Genomic DNA, 20,417 nt, shown 5'->3' on the forward strand with positions numbered 1-20,417 from the left:
ACGTTGATTATATCTTCAGAGCAATATTACCTTCAGGTACATTTGGGGAAGCTGTAATACAGTGCAGTTTAGCGTCGAATTAGGCCTTGGAGCACGAAATTAATCGGCAACAAACGCATACGGCCTCCGCTGTGCGATATACTGCCGCTATAAAAGCATGTGTCTTCCGTTTTCATAAAGCATCTAGTGGGAATCTGTGGATGATCCAGAGTCCTTCAAGGGCTCTGGCAGATCTTAATGCCTCGCAGAAGTACAGTGGCTGCAACTCTTGAACGCACTTATGAAATCTTTCAGTTTATACACCTGGTGTTTGTATACGAAGGTATCATAAAGTAGCCTCGTATTTATCAAACCAACAGTCAGTTTGAATGAATCAGTGCTTCGAATTTAGCAATTGAGGAGCACCAAGGAATACTTTATACGGCTTTTTCCTGGTTTTGTGTTTTCTTTTCCGTTGGTTTATCACTACGGCGCCGTGCCACGTTTAAAGTTCGGTCGCTCATGCAATACTGCATTGTTTTTGTAGTGCTTCTTTACTGTTTTTAAGGCGGAAGCCTTAGATGCCTCATTAAATGCGAAAATTGACCGTCGGCGCCAGCGGCGTCCCGCGTCGGCTGCGTCAACACGAGTAATGCAGAAAATCATCATCACGTGATGACGGCACCAGTGACGTCACAGATCGCCAAAATTTGTGTTGTCATCATGGCCTCACGCAACGTGGCATCACACGATCATGTCATCGCATGACATCGTCTCTTTACATTGCCTCCATGATCATTGGACCGATCACAAAGGCAGTGCAAAAACAGGCGAGGTGCAGAAACCTTGCAATGCCTCCTATCCTGGAGGCAGTGCAAAACCACCTTAGGTGCAGACAGCTTTCGGAGGGGGGCGGGAGAGGATCGATACATCGACTGAAAAAGAAGATGGCCTTAACCATTTGATTAGCCTAAGGCGAATGCTTAAGAGACCCTGTGAGTTTATTTCGCTCTTCAGTTGCGGCTTCCACTAAATTATTTTTCTTTGTTTCCAGCATTCATAAGCGTCTCGGTCTTCACTAGGTGTTAAGTTAGCGTGTCAGCACCGGGCTTGTTTTGCACGACGGTTAGGAATTCTTTATTACTTCACCAAATTCAAACCTTGTGATACCAGCACTCGCAACCAAATATTTTTATTTAGTTCAAATGTTTGCTCTGATACACATGCACAGCACATACCTTGTGTGTGTCACGGTTTTGTTGTGTAGGCGGGCGAGCTCTGGACGTTTTTGCACTGGACAAATACGCTGGGAAGACGTCGAAAATCATTGGCACAGCGTCCGGCAAAAGTTTCGGAACATTGCGTTGCGGCGTCACAACATCACCTCCGACTAGCCATTGGTGCACGCGAACAATGACACTCTCATCGAAGTGCTTTTCGCAGACACGCACATGCGGAAAGTCATATGTGAAACCACCGGTTTCTAGTCGTGATATGGCGCGCTTCCACATTTCCCGCCGTTCGCCGTCTCTAGGCATCCAGAGCACCGACACCTTTTCGTAATTTCCCTTGTATCCTGATCGAATCCAGGGAATGCAGCAGGTATGCGGCATCCTTTCCGACCCTCAGGCACAAAACATCAGGCACAATACAGGACATAAGGTGAAAACTGCGTGCTGACTCGCCAAGATATTTTGCACTGACACCGGCAGCTGCCTTCGCTGCCATCTGCCCGATGCCAACAGACTGGACGCAGCGCCGCGCCGTGGCCACAGCTTGCAACGCACAAAGCTCTCCCATAGAGTTACGGCGAAGCTTCATGACCAGTAAAAGTATTGAAGGACTTTGTTAGTAGGAAGTTTGCAGAAGTGGCTTGTGATCATTTATGCTGCATTGGATGATGATGATGAAGACACGGTTCTTAGTCACCCTGTTTCTTTTATGCTTGTATTGGATGTGGGGATTCGAGGCACGCCCGTAGCCTTTGCGCGGGCATTTGCCGTCTGCTAACCCATTTTCTCCCCGTTCCCTCCCGCGGCGGCAATGTGGCGCCATCTTGCGCCATGCGCCGCCGGGTTCTCGTGGTGGCGCTGTACGCGATCTCGGAATTCGCGAGATCCGGTGCACGCTGGGACGGCTCTCGCTCTCTGTCTCCTGGGCCAGCGAACGGTGAGGTCGCGTTTTCCTTGCGCTCCGACGTCCCCTTTGGGAATCGCCGGACTGTAGCCTGCCTGGGTGCCTTGACATCCTTGGCAGGCGTGTCTACCGTTGCGCTAGCTTCTGTCCGTACACTAAGCCAAAGGCGGTGCCAACTGTTCGTGCGTGGTCGTACCACGCTGAGCCGCACTTGCCGGAGGCCCACGTGTGCGGAGATTTGCCCTAACTCTCGCGACCAGGCCCAGTGGTCATCGCGAGAGTGCGCAGCATAGCCGCTCAGGACCGTTTCCCGAGCGGCGTGTCAAAGCTCGCCATTGCGAGCTGCGACGTGCTTCGCGGAACCCCCTTGTGTATTCCGTCCGCCTGCGGGGGCCCTTTGCCTCCCCGTGCCCCGGGAGTGGACGTGTACTGTGTGTGTGTTGGGGTGCCGCCGAAGGCAAATAAAGTGTTTGTGTGTGTATGTTATCTCGAACACTGTGTTTATGCCGCGCGGCGCTCAACGCCTTTGCTAGCTGAGCGCGCGCGGAGCGGTGCGCTAAACGTAAGCAGGCAACGGTAGACGCGGCCCTGTGGCTCGCTAAGCCTGAACCCACGGTAGTCTTCGGCTCCGGTGAGCATCGAGGCTACCACATGGTTCTTCTTCTCATGTTCAGATAAATCTTTTATCAGCGTATAAATAGCCTGTGAATGTCGGTTAATTGCTGCCATTTTGGATGCAGGTACAAGAAGAACCTCAAGGCCCTCTATCTAGTCCACCCAACTGGCTTTGTCAAAATACTCTACCAGCTGTTCCGGCCATACATTAGGTGACTGCCTGCGTTCCCTGGCCTAAGTTTTGGACTTTTCAGCAAATATCTGCAGTTACATGCTAGAAAACTTGGTCTCGCTCCCCTTTTTCTATTGTTGCTGCAAAATATCAAATCTTGTTTGACTTTTTATTTGCACATTTTCTGCTGTAAAATAAGCCCCCTTTTTATCCAAAGTTCACTCTGCAAACACTATAGTACTTGTCATTGTTTAGAAACTGGAGATATTTATTATTTGAGAGCTGTCATAATTGAATGTTTCTTTTCAGTTAGGAACCCTAGCATAATTTGTGTACTTGGTATGCAAGTGCAGTGTCAGTATTCTTGCCCCTGTGAGGATGCAGTTGTTTGTATGTCGCTGCATTGAGTTGTTTGACAGCTGTGCCATCTTTCAGCCCTGAGCAAAGTTGCCGTGTTGTGTACATGCATAGAGATTGGTTGATTTGCACCTAGCTTCTGAAGGGGTTTTGTTGTTACAGCATTTACAAAGTTAGATTGGGACTTCTAAACCGAATGAGCTTGCAAGCGATCTCAGGCTGCCTTCACAGTGCAAGAATGCTTTGGCACTTAAGACTACCCTGTTGTGGCAACCAGACAATTATCATCCTAGCAGCCTCTGCCAGTCACCGAAGAAACTGGTCACAGGTAGACAGGCAGGCGCTAAGCAGTTACACGTTGTCTCTACGTGTGTGTCTTGTTTCTTTCTTATATGTGCCGTGCTAATACATGCTACGATTATGGATGACCAACTCGCCCGAGCAGCAACCCTTCTGGTCACAGGTGTTGCACCCATTCGGCTGCATGCCACAGCAGGACCTTGTGGATGTGGCCGCCACAAGGCAGCACCACTGCTTTATTTGGTGCATACCATTTTTGTGACATTATGCGCTCGCTAGCAATTGTGGTAGCTTAGCACAGGGGTGAGACAGCTGTGCATATTGCGCATTTTTTATACAATTCCGTTTTCCTGTGCCAAGCTGCTCCAAAAGCATGAAAATCGCGAAAATTGTACCGAACTCGGTACGATTGCCTCGGCCTCGAAAGCCAGAATTTTGATGCCCACATCAGCTTCGTTGGGAAAAAAGGCTGAGCTGACAATGTGATTTTCCAAGTTGCGCCTATAGCAGTGCCTGGGGTACCAAGAAAATGAGACGTTCGCAACAAGCATAGGCGCGTCCAACCATGTTTCTTCTATGCACCTTTCTAATGAGGGCTCCCAGGATGCTGCCATAACCTCCTCTGGGTTGGTGTAAATATGCGTGGCGCCCCAAAAATGTTCTGCCATGCCTTGAGCATGCTGCTGCTTCTCGCTAGGCTGTGTCTTCTGGTGCTGTCAAGTGGCATGTGCAGCGAGAATGGCTGTTAGGTTCTTCTTTGTGCATAGAGTGTTCCTCCGGTCGCAGTGGTTTTCGCGTCGATGCTGCTACGTGTGGTCACCTATGTGCGCGTTTGCTGTGGGAGTGTTTGTGCCGTTACGACCCATACCGTGCACGGGAGAGGCATCACCCTTGTTGCATCAACACGGCGACAACTAGCTTCCTGCAGACAACGCGTCTCCGCAATGCCCTAACGGTTTTTCACGCCGAAGCTGGCAGCGGGCTGATGCGAAGCGCCTTTGTGTCGTTCCCCAATAAAAGCGTGCAGTACGCTTACAACGGCGCTATGCTCGCAGTACCTTACGTGATAGTCAGTGTGAGATAGTCAATGTAGCAAGGTGTCTTGGCGCCTGCGCCGTGCTCTCGAAGGCTGTCCAACACGAAGGGGCAGCGAACGGCAGTAGCGCACCTTTGTTCTCGCCAGTTCAAAGTGTGCCGTAGGCTACTGCCGTTCGCTGCCCCTTCGTGCTCGCCAGTTCAAAGTGTGCCGTAGGTTTGAAGTTGCGCCAACTGTGTGGCCGAGCTGAAGGTGCCTATTGTGATGTTCTCCTTACAAACACTGACCTACAGGAAGCTCTGGAGAAGCTTGAAAAGCTAAATAAGCAGATGTACAAAAAATCAGTTTCACCGCAAGTGAAGCAATGAATGCGATTGCATCAAATTGTAATATTATACGAAGTAAGGCTGGCAGCTAACTAACACCTTTGGATCCGGTCTTTCGTAACTACAAAATGCTGGCGTAAGAGAATGCGGCTGCTCAAAGGAGAGAAGCGTTGAGATCACAGCACTTAGAAGAGTATAGAGCCGTCCGTGATGCCAGCCGAGATAGCGCGCGCGCCAGCGATCGTGACCGCGCCTTTAAAGTCAAAGTCCACAGTTGCTGCTCGAGCGACCCCCCCCTCCTTCGCGTTCCTTTGTGCTCCTTCAAGACGGGCGGCGCATTTCCTCTCTGCATGAGTAGCAATGAACGGCAGGCCTGGCATGCTGTGGTATGTTATTGCATGCGCCCTCCGTGCAACGGGGATTGGTTGGCTCTTTTCAAATCTGCCTCAGCCGCGTTCGTCGCCCTCGCTCGCGCGCTTTTACCGAAGGATAAAACATATGATGCGTGGGGGATGTTATCGACTTGGACTTTATATGAAACATGACTGCGATGCTGACGGCAAAAACCTGTTTGGAATGTTCATATATAGTCGAACACGGATATATCGAAACCACATATATCGAATGTTTGGCTGTATTGAACTCGCAAATTATCCCTTTGAAAATCCTTTGTAAAATTATAGAAATTCGCACGTTTATATCGAACGGTATTTTTACCCGCCATCGGATATATCGAACGCCGCGCGAGCTGGAAGGTGTGCTTCGGCACTCGCTGCGCACCGTGACCGTCGCCACCTTCACAGCATCGCGCCTCCGCCGACATTCGAAACGCTCGAAAAACGTGAAGGCGAGAGGGCTCGGACTGTACTCCTGTTGGGCGCGTTCTCTAACTTACGGAACGGCTTTTTTTTTCTTTTTTTTCCTCTCTCTCTTTCTCATGCTTTCTCCGCGTTACTGTCGGTTCAGAGAGCAGGAACGAAGGAGTCGGCGGCCTCCTTTTTTCGCCTTTTTTTTTTTGTTGCTGTTTTGTGAGTTTTGATCAGCCAACCACAGCCTGCGCCTTTCGTATTTGCTCAGCCAACCACAGCTCGCGCCTTTCGTACATTGCTGCTGCCGTCGCAGGTAGCCTGGGTAGCCATCGCCGCCATCGCGACTGATCGTGAGCGCTTTGTTGGCAGAGTTCACTTTCGTGAGTTGTCACATCCCACCGCAATTCTCTTTTGCATGTGTGCTGTGCAAAGGCGCTGCGGACTGCTTGAATTCTCGACTTCTTGTGTAGCAATGGCTAGAGTCAAGACGCGCAAGAACACAGTGGCCAAATACTTCCGGAGGGCAGGCTTCGTGACGGTGGAACTTGCGGAAACCGGTGAAGACGGTGACGAAGAGCGCATAGACGACGCGTTTTGCAAGTTGTCGTCCCTCTTCCTGGCTGCAGTTCCAGCCGAAGTATCTGCAGACAATTTCGTGGAAGCGGACTGCAGTGTTCAGGCTGTTGCGAGCCTCGCCGACGAGGACATTGTAGTTGCGGTTGCAGGGACCCAGGATGCCCAGGCTGACAGCTCAAGTGGCGACAAAGATCGTCCGGACGAGGCGGTGGCTACACGCGCATACTCCACCGCTGAAGTGGCGGCAGCGTTCGGCTTGATTTGCCGTTGTTGCGGCGACATGGAGGGAGCCGGGCTGTCGCACCTGGACAGCCTCGATAAGATCGAGGCCAGCGTCTTCAACTTCATTTCGAAGACGAAGAAGCAGGCCAAGATAAGCGATTTTTTTTTCACGCAAATAAAACATTCTGTTGCATCGTGTGTGCAGAATTAGTTGTCATTCTTGAATGCACCAATTGTAGGTGATCATCCGCCACTGGCTAGCTCTCGGGGCCTGTATTTTTTTATATCGAATTTTTCGTATATCAAACTAATTCGCGATCCTTTTCGAGTTCGATATATCTGTGTTTGACTGTAATTGCTATCGCAATAAAAGCCAAAGCAGTAATCTGCTAAATTATGTCACTGATCTTAAAAAGGCCTACTACTATGTGACTGCAATTCTTGTGCAATCACATTTTTTTGGTTGTTTTTCCAATTTTTATAAAGTGAACCTAGTTTCAAAGGACAGACTGATGGGCTAGTTGGTAGTGCATAATTCTGAACGGTAGCGCAGAGAAGCACACATATGGCGACAGATGAAGTTGGGACACAACGTTAACTAACAACTCAGTGTTTATTGCACGTGATCGCATATATATACACACGACACCGTGCAAAGGAAAAGGAGAGAGGGGGAAAGGGTACATAAGGTAATCAACCTAGCTTACAGAACCTTTTTTTCAATTATTTCATGCATTTCTTACTCTGGCTAGATATGTCGCGTAGTATTTAAAGATTTACGCGTAGTATAGTTCATACCTGGCGATACTTTCTCCAAAGGCTGCTTCAGTGTTACGTCTATCCTAGACCAATTTAAATATGTACTTGTCCCCTCAAGTTACTACAAATCTGTTTTTCAAGCTCCTGAGACGACGTAAAAAATTCCGCTAACTGCTCCAAATCGGAATTCTTCTGCTCCAGAATCAAAATTTTGCTGCTCCAAACACTGCTATTAGCTGCTAATATGTTGGACTGCTAAGCACGAGGACCTGGGTTCAATTCCCAACCACACAGGCCATATTTTGATGAAGGCAAAATGCAATGACGCCTGTGCATGTTGGAGAACCCCTGGTGGTCAAAATTAATCTACAAACCTGCACTACGGTGTGTCTCATAATCATATCATGGTTTTGGCACCCTATAAAATGTTTAGTAACGGTTGTCCAAGTTGACAGGAGTTTCTATATATTCTTGCTCCGTGGTTGCCGCCACTTGTTTTGGGATGCTCCATTGTCTTGGAAGAACAAACTTCATACAGAAAACTAATTTCCAGAGAAAGTAGTTATAATCGCTGCAAATAAAGGTGTTCTCGGTGGGTTTGTGGATTTATGTTGCCAACGAATGTTTCGAAACTGCTTGCACCTGCTGATGGCACTGCTCCATAACCACCTCCCTTGTAGTAACGCATAGAGTGATCAAAGTGCTGCCCCCATCCTGAATAGTAGATTTTTTGGAACGCAATAATGATGCACATTACATGTGTGGCAAGAAATAATTTCCTGAAACCCCCAACATGATGTTGTATGCTTGTGCAGTGCCAAATTTGGGAGGAAAATCTCATATGTGAACCACCTGCACGAGCTAAAGCAGCATGTCCACTACGACCAGCTGCGGATACCGGAGCAGGTGCTTGAGTGAGTGAGCTTCCATTTCTCTGGGGAGGTCAAAAAGGAGGGAGTTGTCTTGAAATTTGTATTATACCGCAAGAGTGGCAAATTATGCAAAAATTGGGCGAGACAAGAATATTGCAACATCAACGCACAGGCATTTCCACCAGCACAATGACGAAAAAGGAGAACACATTTGGGCTCTCCTGAAGGAAGCCCTGTGCACATCCTTTGTGGCCATCGAGATTGCATCACAAGCTGGGCTGTGTTGCGTTGCAGGCACGACCGGAAGCTCCTGTCCAAGGGAGCACGGATCCCACACTCTCACAGCAGTGGCTTCTTCACTGCACCCACATATCAGCCAACGCAGCAGTTTCGGGCCTCCCTCGAGCAGTGAGTGGTCATCCCTGCTTACATAGAGTGCTGCTTGTGGGCCCAGGCATGCTGGCCTGCCCTGGGCAGAGTTTGTAGCAGCTCACAATGAGTGAGGGCTGCAATGAAAGGGTGTGTTGCGATAAATAGGAGATATAAACCAAGAGGGCACCAGCCATGATGGCAAGAAAGTCAAACAATTTTGTGGAATACAGAAAGTACAAGCCCCACACACACCACAGTCATGGGAGACTTCAGTGCAAAAGTAGGAATAAAGCAAAAAAGGGGCCATTTCAGAGGAGCGACTGCGTACAATGCTCTTCGGAGAGTGGGGCATGCAAAGGTTCTGATGGGGAAAAAAAAAATTCCAGGATTGAGTATATAAATAGAGGCCAACTGCAGTGATCGTAGGCTTGTGAAGATAGCTCTCAGCCTGGAGAGAAGTCACTAGAAAAACTGGCCAATCTAGATCGGTAAAAACAGAGAAATGCCCTTGAGAACAAGTGCTATACAATGTATTAAAAGAAATAAGAAAAGGACCACCTAAAAGGAATGAACAGAAGCAGCACTTGATGTTGGTTGTAAGCAAGAGCTGTCAACATTTGCTGAGCTGTCAAAACTGGTAAACAAGAGGAAATTTGGTCACGTATGGAATTCCAATGTGAGGGTGATCAACTGGGCGTGTTGGTATTGCATGATTCGAAATATTAGGCGTGACGTGGACACGGACGCCCTGTGTGTGTGTCTCCCTTTCCGTCCATGTCCACGTCGCGCCTAATATTTCGAATCATGGAATTCCAATGTCACAGAGGCAGTAGTAAAGAACAGCTGAAAGAAAAATTTGTGTAGGATGGACCAAAGTGCATGTTAGGTAAGTGGCATAGCCAGGTGGGGGCCTGAAATTTTCTGACAACCCCTGTTTCAACAAAAAGTTGTCAAGTGCACCCAGAAATGTGCAAAGTGCTAATGGATTTATGGTAAACACGAATGTTAAGTGAATCTGCGGTCAGTGGCAGCTTCAAGGGTGCTTGGGGAGGATCGATATTCCCTTACAAGGCACGCTCTCAACAAAACCTGTGAGTTGTAATAAAAGAATGCCAAGGGTTGGTGTTTGTTCAAAGAATGATTTGAGGAATAGTGTTTCAACATGGTTTGAAGAGGGGAGGGGTTGTTCACTTTTTCAAGTGCAGGTGGAAGCAGTCAGAGGGGAGCAGTCGAAATGAGCAAGGAATGTTTGCAGTGTACATGGCAGGAACGATCAGTGATGGGTTTGATGATTCTGTACAAATGCATTGAGCCAGTACAGCAAGTCCTGAGGATCACTAGTAGCTGGCCTTTCTGCTGGCAGGACACTGGGCGTGAATCTGTGACACCATGTGTCGACAGGCAGACTACGTGAGACCCAAAACAAAAGTGTTTTATTGTTGCAGCGTCTTGGTGTTTATAAGTAATGCCGGCGTCATTGTTGCTAGATCAGCTAGACAAATAGCAATACACCAGACTGGGACTTTCTTCTATGCAGCATCAAGAAGCACAACAATGGGGACCCAATTCCAAATGTGGTTCGGGACTGCATCACTTACCTGGACAATGACAACGGTACGTCTTCGTGTTGCCTTTCAGGAGCACAGATTGGAGCAGAGCTGCTACATGCAGCACATTTTGCTGTGCCCTATATCTACTGCAAACATTATTCACTCAAATCTGCGGATGGACATGGATCGCGCTGTGCTGGCAGAGTGGCAGCCCTAACAGGTCGAGCTGTAACCGTCAGGCCAGTGGGGATGAGTACTGTTTGGTTTTGCCTTCCTTTGCATGCAAGCCCTGTGTCACAATCTGAGTCCATAAAGCCATGTTTATTGACCTCCAGTGCCCTTTCTGCGCTGCGGGGCGACGAACCCAGCTGTAGCAGAACGTGTTGTTGGCCTAGGTGAAAGAAAGAGTTGTGTGAAAAGAAGGAAGGGGGCACAAGCGCTGTTCTGCAACCTTTTCTTTCAACAAACTGTAGCACACTTTGTGTATTGCAACCTTTCCTGATTGCCACTTGTACGTTCATAATTTTCACTAAATAATGCAACATTACGCTGAATGGTAGATGATGCTCTTGACTTCAATTAGAGAGATTTAAAAAAAGTTAAAAATGGCCTTTTTTGAGAAAACTATTTGCAGACTTTGACATATTCGATAAATCAGACACATTTCAGCACAATTTCGAAGTACAACAGTGAGCGCAAAAACCACGAAAATTATTTTAAAAGAAAGTGCTAATATCAAGGCCAATATTTATAGAGTTTTATTATGTGCAGGATAACATGGCTACAGCCATGCTACGCCAGAAGATGGCTACAGCAATAAATTCTTGAAATACAGGTATTTTGTGCCACACTGTTTACCATGTTTGTGATTTTTTCCGAAAAACTCCCACGAAAAAGGGAAATAAAATACTCATAAAATTGCATTTCGCATGTTCTTTGGCAGTAATAAATATTGTGACCAAGAAGTGCGCCGTTTTTTCGCTAGATGCACTGGAAATTCAGAAACTTGCAAAATTGGTGGAAAAGTGTGTTTTGTTGTCAAAATTTGTGTGATGAGAGAATAGTAGGTGCAACTTGACAAGGACGTAGAAAGAGTACGGGCGCTGTGTCCTTGTCTGTCTCCTTTCTACGTCCTTGTCAAGTTGCGCTTACCCACCCTCTCATGGGTGCCAACCAACTAGCATGCCAACCTATTTTAGCATTTCTTTTAGGTGAACAAATTTCTTTTTCTCTAAACTGACTTTGAAATCATTTTTATGGGCCTGAATGCTATGCCAAGACAAAATTTTATCATTATTGGGACTGGTGACCAGGACTTCATGTTCGTTCTACCTGGATGCACCCTGTAGCTTCTTGCTAAGCAACACATTAAACCACATGCTCGGTACTTAAGATGTGAAATGCGAAGCATTTCTTAGCAAATCCAAGGCACTTTGAGTGTTTCTATCTACGTATCTACCTAGCCACCTACGTCTGGGTGCTCTCGTGATTGCCTCCTTAACTTGGCGTAGATCAAAATTGGCACGGGAGGGTAAGAGGGTTTGGCGAACATGATTGTCTGGTCAAGACATGAATAATATGAAAATCTTGTCGCTTACATCGTCAAACCCTTTACTCCAGGCACGTGTGGCACATACCCGTGTGCCATCGGCCGTGGTATGCGGATATGCGCCACAGGTGATTGATAGTTTATATATACTCAGGAATGGCAAGAACAGACATTGGTGATTGAAATGTGAGAGCGTCAAGAAAAATTGAGATCGGCAGCGTTGACCTGACGAATGCAAGGAGTAAAAGTCTGAACCCCAGCTGGAATCGAACCCGAGCATTCTGCGTGGATGTCCGGTATTCTACCACAGAGCCACGTCAGGTCTTTAAACTTCTATGAAAACAGACCCATATATGCAGGCATAATGTCAGTGCAACGTCAGTTGTGGTTGCAGTGCTGGCTATCTCATTAAACATTACATATGTACTCCTATGATACAGGCGTCATGTAGGGTTAACTTCAATTGTGGTTCCAGTGTTGGCTCCGCTTTTAGAGCAGTCTAATAAACATTACATTTGTATTCCTATGATTGAGCAAGCTATATTTGCTCGACCCCAGAAGGAAATGCAAAGAAAAGTTGCGTATGATATTCACATCATCACACCGTGATGTGCACTTCGTTTCGATAATGCCAATTTGTATGCCCTAACGTGAGTGCTGACGTTACGTCAGACCTTAAGTTACCTTTCAAATGCCAGTGTAGTCGCCATGCCTGGTAAGCTCACGATGTGCACACAACTACTACACTTACAAAAACACGTCGATCCACCTCGTAATGCTTGACTCAAATCCAAAAAATGCAGCGTGGACAGGTATACTGGCTGACTGCTTCGCATGAAACCGGTTCCCACAATACGTGGGATCTGCCGAACTTTTTGTTTTCTTGTTTTGCATAAATTTAGGATGTGTTATGATGTAGTGTGAGCTGTTGCCCTCTTCTTAATTTGCAGCCCTGGAGACCGAAGGCATCTTCAGACGTTCTGCCAACACGCAAGTGGTCAAAGCAGTGCAGGCACTCTTTGATGAAGGTGAGTGTGGCTGGGTTGAGGTTTCATTGCAGTCTAGGCTCGCTGTTTCACTGCAGAAAGACGACAGCACGGGTTGGCTGTGAAATTGGTGGTGACATTATTCTTTGCGCCAAAACACAATTGTATAACAACACCTTAATTTGGGAAAATTATTCCATCTTTAGAAGGCACTTGAAAAGTGCAAATGACGATGCCAAAAGAAACACACAACTGGATTAGCGCTTTACGTTCAACTGGCATTTATTTGAAACAAACAACCTCATTGCCATATGCACCTGTCAATCCTTAATGTGGTCGTAATACCTCAGAAGAAAACTTGCACATCCAGAAATCCAGGCCACTTTCGGGCTTGTTGAACTATTTTGGGGCTACGACAGAAGAATGTGCAAGCTTTTAAAAACTGAAAAGGGGCACCAAATTAGACTCTGCTGTGATTGGCTCAAGGGGTTACTTCAAGATGGCATTGACCCCAAGACAGGCTTCGAAAAGCTGAGCTGGTCCAAGAAGTTAGCATGGCAGACTGCAGTAGAACCCTGCTGTTACGTTCCTTTCTGATGCGTTTTCCCGGCTATTACGTCGTTTTCCGCCGGTCCCGGCACAGCTCCCATAGGGTACAATGTATTGGGAACCCCGCCGTTACGTCGTAACTGTGGGACCGTTCCCGTATGATACGTCGCGAAGTGCGCTCCGAGCCGACCGAGTGAGTACCTAAGAGAGCGGCCATGGTGACTTTTCACGCAGCTTGGCCTAGTTGGATGGTAACATTAGCCGCATGAGAAGCGCAAGCGACAGATACATTCGGTTGACACAAACAAAAGCATAGCCTTCGAGATCTGTATTGCAAAGATGGCGTCTATGACGTAAAAGCTCGCGAAAGCAAGGCCTTCGAGATTGGCATTTACTTATAACAAAAGCATAGCCTTTAAGATTTGTATTGCAAACATGGCGTCTATGACATAATTACTTGCAAAGCAAGGCCTCCGTGATAGGCGTTTACTTTTGCCATCGCGTTCATCGCGTTAGCGTTTATTTGTCTGAGTTGTTCGATCTGGTTGGAGTTCACGTGGTCGTGCGCGTGGTTCGCTGTTGGGCTCGTCGCGCTGGTCGTGCTTGCGTGTGCTTAGTTCTTTTACGCCTACAGCTGTTGGTGCTAAAAAAATCACGGATGATGCCGTCCCCAGCTCCGCGTTTCTATCCGTTGACTAGACCGTGGCTGAGTGCGCCATTGTGTGCACCAGTGACGAAATTTAGGAGTTGGTGGAGCCGCTTTCGGGAGTACTTCTACTTTCGCGAGACATTCGACCGTTTACTACAAGCCACGGTGGTCCGACACTATGCCAATGGTCCAACAGTATCGCTCGGCGACACCGACGCAACCGGCGACAATCTCGCGAAGGTATCGCCATGAGCGATCGCTTCCCTGGTGTAGGCCATGATGGCACTAGATTTACGAAAAAGATGTGAGACTGCAGGTGCTCGAAAAACTTTTCGTGCTGCTCGGACATGAGTAAGAGCACCAGGCAACGCTACACGGTTTTCTTCACGCGTAAGCATTGAAATAAGATTCTGTACCATTATATATTTCGTCCTTTTTTCTGTTTTTTGGCTCTTACCTTTCCCGTCTCTTACGTTCATTTCCTACAGTCCCTTCAAAAACATATCAGCGGCGTTTTACTGTATGGAATTCTTGTGGCAGCGCACTAGGCTCATGTTACCCCAAAAAAAAATCACAGCATATACACGTGGTGAATGATGATGAGTTGGGCGAAGCTCCGGATGATATCATCGGTAAATTGTGAATCTTCTGTGTAACGCCCCATCAATCGTCATATAAAGAGTGAGAAACACTATGGGTATATTACAAACATCAAACTTTTATTTTTCTTAATTAGATTATGCTTGGCTTGCGTTGTCCCTTCATTATCATGGCTTTATGGTCCGTGAAATGAAGAAATAGCGGTTCCTGTACAGGTTGCAATTGGAAATTTGAAAATACCAGGTCTATACGCGTCCCTCGGATGGTCGTTGGTTTCATATGATCAAAGGACGTGCACGTGAGAGCATATTTGGCTGCCATATGTTGTATTAACCACTCATTGTTCTTTTCGGTAACATCGACATTCAGGTCACCAACTAACACAAATGGTCTATTCTTGTACTTGTCATAATTACACGATGCCATGTCAATGAATGTCTTGATATTCCCACTCGACAAATTGGGTGCAAGGTACAGTAGAACCTCGCTGATACATTTCCCAAAAAAATGCGGAAAATAAACGTATGATCAGGGAAAACGTTAGATCCAAATCCAGTAAAAATTGAGGCCGACAAGACTATATTGAGGTGCAAGGGCAAAAAACATTTATTTTTCAAAAAACATGGAGGGACTCTTCGATTTTCGAACTCCTGGCATCTCGCTGACAGCCAGAGGTCAGCCAGCTAGTTCCGGTCCTGACCGAAAATAACGTCGTGGTCACGTGTATTGAAATCCCGAGAGAACCCGAATATTGCAAAATAGAACTCTATGACAACCAGCGTAAACGTAAAGAAACGCTACCGCCGTGTCAGCAGACGAAACTTTGCGCCGCATGAGCGTCGGTTCTTTCTGCATTGCCGCTTGGAAATATGGGGCTAGGTTTGCCGAACAGCAGAAGTGATATTCTCGAGCATACGCATTTGAGATACGATAACGTACGTTCGCAAGATCACGCGTGACTTGCCCCATCCGTGAAGAAAAATCCGCCCCGCTAAAGGCTTAACAAGCTCAACTCTTCGCAGTGCACGTAACAATCGTGGTACAACACAATATGCGAAATCTCGCGAAAGTGATAAGCGTCCCCGAAAGCGACAGCTGTTCGCGGCAATCGCATACTACGTTGCATACTCGTGCTGATCAGTTTGCGTTCTGTCTTAAATTCAGACATGTGCTATGTTCGCCGCCACTCGTAACACACCATCTCGCACGGCGGAATGGGCTTTAAAAGATAACGCCCGGCGTAATGGCAACCGAAGGTGAAGTCCCCAAGCGCCCGCACTTTGATCTGTCGAGTCCTCAAAAAGATGGCGGCAAGCGCACACCGTCTCGTTTTGGCGTCTGATAACCAGAAACTTTCCAGATATCTTTCAGAACAAATCTTTTCTGGCAGCTTCTGACGACCCGCTGGCAGGCAGAATTGCCCAGCCAGAGATACGCCGACTGGAATTGCACTGGGCGCAGCAACCCAAAAACGAATGTGCTCCGGGAGAAAAGTGTGGGGGAAAATATCGGCCATACTCACCGGGCACAATGGCAGCGTTGCTATGGTTACAGGTCACAGCATGTTGTGCAGCGGTGGCGATGCGGCGGCGGCGTGTGCGTTTCCGCGGCAAGCCGTTTGAAGATTTTGACGGCCAGCATTGCCGCCTACCTTCGGGTCGGTGTGTGGTAGGGAAAAATCTAGGGACTTTAGTGTGTGGGTGACAGAGAGCAGTGATCGAGCAATTCGGAGAATACACGGAGGGGACGATCGAGCAATTCGGAAGAGACGCGGAGGGGACAATTGTGCAAAGCAGAGAAAGTGCGGAGGGGGGGAAAGGCACTGCGGAAAAGCTGCCGTCGCCGTGCGGCGGGTGTCTGCCACTTCTCGCTTCACAAGTACACGAGAGGGCCCTTTTTGCACACCTGAATGAGAGTTTCTGAGTACAAAACGTATTATACGACTACAGTTTTCCACGGTGCTGAACGTTGCTGCCGAATAATCGTATTTTTCGGGAACGTATTAACCGGAACGTATTACACACAGCTGTATTGGGTTATTTTTAATTTTCGCGATTTCGAGCGTAGGAGCCGGGAAATCGTATTAAGCGGGAACGTATCAACGAGGTTCTACTGTACATGGTCATGATGATGCATCCATCAAAATCGATGGCAGCATATTCACCATTGTGGCTCTGTGTCGTTGGTAGTAGTTTCTGATCTTGTGCCTTTTCTGTTTGTTTGATGTATACGGCCACACCACCTGCAGGACGCTCTGCATCATCGATGCACACGACTGGAACGTATCGTTTGATATACGGTCTTTTGGCGTTCCACGTCTCGGTAAGATAGGGAACGTCCACCGCAGTAAGTATGGGGTCCCGTTCCACATAGTCTACAAGCTTGACATAAAACCGGCTAGGCTTACATGGTAGGCGGGAAACTACAGAAGGCAACAACAAGTAAAGAAAACATAAGGGAACGGCAATCTTTTGCCAAGACGTTCGACCACTGCAAAGTTAACGGCTATCTCGTGGGTGGGTCTCTGTAGCCTTGTCTTCCAGTGAAAAAAAAAGCGCGCCAAGAGGGAGCCTCATGACGCGTTACTTCTGAAATGTTGTCTTCGGGCATCGTTGAAAACACGAGACGTAGTGAAGAAGAAAGAACGCCACACAGGCGAACATGCATGAAAGTCTCGCTCGTCAATGTCGTCGTCTTCTTCTACTGCATACCAGAACGCGCGCTTCTCACAAACTAGAGGTGGCTACTGCAAACAAACGAACAAACGGAGGATGGACAGACCCACGGCATAAGGAGCTTCGCCCCTAAAAGCCAGGAAGATGTAGCGACGAAAACACAGTCACCATTCTGGGAGGTGCAAGTCTTCCCAGCTCAGTAAACAACATCCTTCAGAGTCCAAAGTTTACTTTTGAACCTCAGCTCAGTGGAGAGCAGCTCTTGGCCTTGACAAGACATGTAGGCGACAGTGCAGGAGAAAGTGAGCACGAACATGCCACCAGTGAAGCTGTGGAAGGTGTGCCTATGTTGCCCCGACCACCGCTCATGATGATAGCGAAGTGCTTGAAGGATCAGGGCCTGCCCATTCTCCAAGTGGGTAAGGAAAGAGGATTTGTGGTACTGCCAGATACACTGATGGAAGACAAGGCCAATGAAGCCACAGAGAAGAATTTCAAGGTAGCCATCTTCAATACAGAGCAATAAAAAAAATCACAGCATATCCACGGGGTGAATGATGATGAGTGGGGCGAAGCTACGGAGGGAATCATCTGTAAACCGTGAAACTCTTCCGTGAAATGCGCCCAGTACATAATATAAAGAGTGTGAAACATCGTGTATATATTAAACATCAAACTTTTATTGTACTGTTGGTTTACGTGGTCCCTTCATTATCACTTGTGATCGGTGAAATGCAAGGAAGAAGTCCGCTCCCGAGCGAAAGAGCGACCGCATTCCCCGCTCGCCCTGTGCGAATTAAAGGCAAGGCTAGAGGGAAGACAGGACACGCGTTCCACGACGCGAGGTCGGTAGCATGCCCAACGAAAGCCAACGGAACGCGATCGTGCAAGTGCTCCGGCTTCGCATCGCCTCATGGTTCCATTTAGCGTCCCAAAACCAAACATATTGCTCAAGGTGTGCCTTGCGTTTTTCGTAGAAATAATTTCTTTATCATGTACATTAAGAGGAAAAGTTGAAAGCTCACTAGAGTGTATCGCCCGCAAAGTATGTCTTTTAGTGTGCTTTAACTCTCGTACGGCAGGGTCCTCGCGCCGTTGCCGGTCCACCTCGCCCGTTGACGATCGGGCGAGGTGGCTACATGCAACTACTACTACTACACTTTAAGAAAAACATCTGGCGTTCTTTCGTTCTGCTTTTACAAAACATCTGGCGTCTTTCGTTGGTTTATTTCATCAATCAACGGCGTTTTGAACAAAATTTTTATTGTTTAATCACGCACAGGAGAAATCTCACCAGGCACTACCTTGGAGGTAAACAATGGCTGCTAATGGCAATGAGAGACAGAAGAAGTCGGCTTTTAGTTAACGCGCACGCTGCGAATTTTTTATTGTTCAACAATGCACAGGAGAAATCTCCCACCGGCATCACCTTGGAGGTCAAAGCGTAAGACTTGTTACTCACTACTACGACCACGACGACTACGAGGGACGAACGGGTGCCGCCTTAAGGAGCTTCGCCCCTAAAAGAAAGCTACTCTAAAACTGGCGAAAGACTTGCAACTAGACTCTCTACGTGAGCGGGTTAAGTTTGCTGAAAATGATTACCTGGAAGTCTTCTTCATGTGCAATACCCATAAGCCTTGCTATCCTCTGCGCGTCACCGTCTCTGAAAAGGATTCTTGGCAACTCCAACTGGGGATGTTCCTTCAAGGACACTTAAAGCGGCTGCCGCTCAAAGACCTCTTCCTAGTGAGGTGCTCAGATGATGTTGTCCTAGAACTACAGGACGGTCTGGGAGCTGCTGCAACCGGTTTCTCACTAGACATTGAGGACTTGTGCTATTCTGTGGCACGTGAAGGTATCTTGCATGCAGTTCGTGAAAAAATCAATGAAAGCTGTGAACTTTGAAAGGGCCCGCTCTATGCACGGCTTGTGCAGAAGCCTAGCACCGGTTCCAGCCGCACACAGTCGTACCATGCACGTGTCAACGTCCCATTCCCGTAGCGCAAGTCATTGCAGCTACAATGGGTTTGGGTGAATAAGGCAACAGGCTAGGTCAACAAACAGCACTTTATTGCTACACTAGCAATAACGTGTAAACGTCGCGTAGAGGGATAGTCCACTCTAGTAGAAAACTAACGCTTACTCCTTCGGTCGATGCTCGGCTCGCGGGTCCTTGGGGTGAACTCGTATGTGGGTCACTGGTACAAGTCAGTGGCGCAAGAGAGCTCGTCTCCCTGCCCGATCGGCTGTTTTATTCACCTCCCGTCTCCCTCCCCAGCGAGGGTTGTTTCTCTCGCAGGGGAAACAGTTCGTGATTGCGCCAGCTTTATGGAAAAGAAATGGGTGCGCATGCTCTCCCACAACTTTCTTTCTAAATTTAGTGTGCATGAACTGGGACAATTTTTCAATTTTGCTAGAATTCTACCTACATTAGACAACCATTATTCGTAGTGGCTTTTCCTTCATTCAAACCACAGGCATCTGTATTGGCTCGTCAATAGCCCCCGTATTATGCAAAATCTTTTTGGCATCCCTTGACAATCATGTAAATGCGCATCTAACTGGTAAGCCGATCATCCATGTGTATAGGTATGTTGACAACTATTTAACAGCCCTACAAAGATCACCTGGCCTTTGTCTTGACGATGCAGTAGCAGACTGTCTCACATTGTTCACCAGCCTTTCTGAGGAGCTCAGGTTTCAACTGCCTAATCATAATTCCATCCTTTTTCTAGACCTTAAGATTATTTTTTCATCAACTAATTGTGCCTGTTGGAGTTATAACACTAGGTCAAAGAAAAGTGTTCTACAATTCGACAACGCCCGCTCCAACCTAATAAAAAAAGGCATTGCTTCTACTTGTCTTCTCAATGCTTTGCGCAAATCATGCGTTCACCAGATTGAGCTAAGTGTGTCCAAGCAAGTTCATAGATTAAAGTAAGCAGGTTTTTCAGTGTCTGTTGTCTCATCTGCATGCAAGACGTTGCATAAAAAGTCAAAACAGCAAAAGGAGTGCTCAACAAAAGATTTTGACAAAATACCATTGCGTGTGATCCCACACCTGCATAAAGTATCTCATAATTTGAAGAAGGTAGCTAACGACATAATGTCAATTGAGTTTCTTCAGCCCCTTGCAAATTATCGGCAATCTGTAACCTTCAAAGGACCAGAAAACGCATGTATAAAGGCGTTTATTGACGGCAACAGTCGACGAAGCACAGCGGCGACAGTCAAGACAGAGCGCGGACTCTGAGCGCCAGAGGCGTGCTCTCAGAGAAGAGCCGAAGAGGACGACCCACTAGAAGGCGCTTCGTGAGGACGACCC

General features: G+C 47.5%; 1 protein-coding gene across 5 annotated transcripts in view; it reads left to right on the forward strand.

The window, feature by feature from the left end:
- LOC119402453 (rho GTPase-activating protein 1) overlaps window positions 1–20,417 on the forward strand; it is a 169,053-nt gene that overhangs the window by 91,323 nt on the left and 57,313 nt on the right. For 4 of the 5 annotated variants that reach the window (XM_049418649.1, XM_037669606.2, XM_049418646.1 and 1 more), the window contains exons 7-11: window positions 2,856–2,942; window positions 8,103–8,201; window positions 8,454–8,567; window positions 10,069–10,145; window positions 12,581–12,658. In XM_049418649.1, the coding sequence (XP_049274606.1) occupies window positions 2,856–2,942; window positions 8,103–8,201; window positions 8,454–8,567; window positions 10,069–10,145; window positions 12,581–12,658 (455 nt within the window). The remainder of the gene's footprint in view (window positions 1–2,855; window positions 2,943–8,102; window positions 8,202–8,453; window positions 8,568–10,068; window positions 10,146–12,580; window positions 12,659–20,417) is intronic. The other variant, XM_049418648.1, reaches the window with a different exon arrangement.

This window comes from Rhipicephalus sanguineus, chromosome 8 (assembly GCF_013339695.2).
Source record: "Rhipicephalus sanguineus isolate Rsan-2018 chromosome 8, BIME_Rsan_1.4, whole genome shotgun sequence".
In the NCBI taxonomy this organism is placed as follows: Eukaryota; Metazoa; Arthropoda; class Arachnida; order Ixodida; family Ixodidae; genus Rhipicephalus; species Rhipicephalus sanguineus.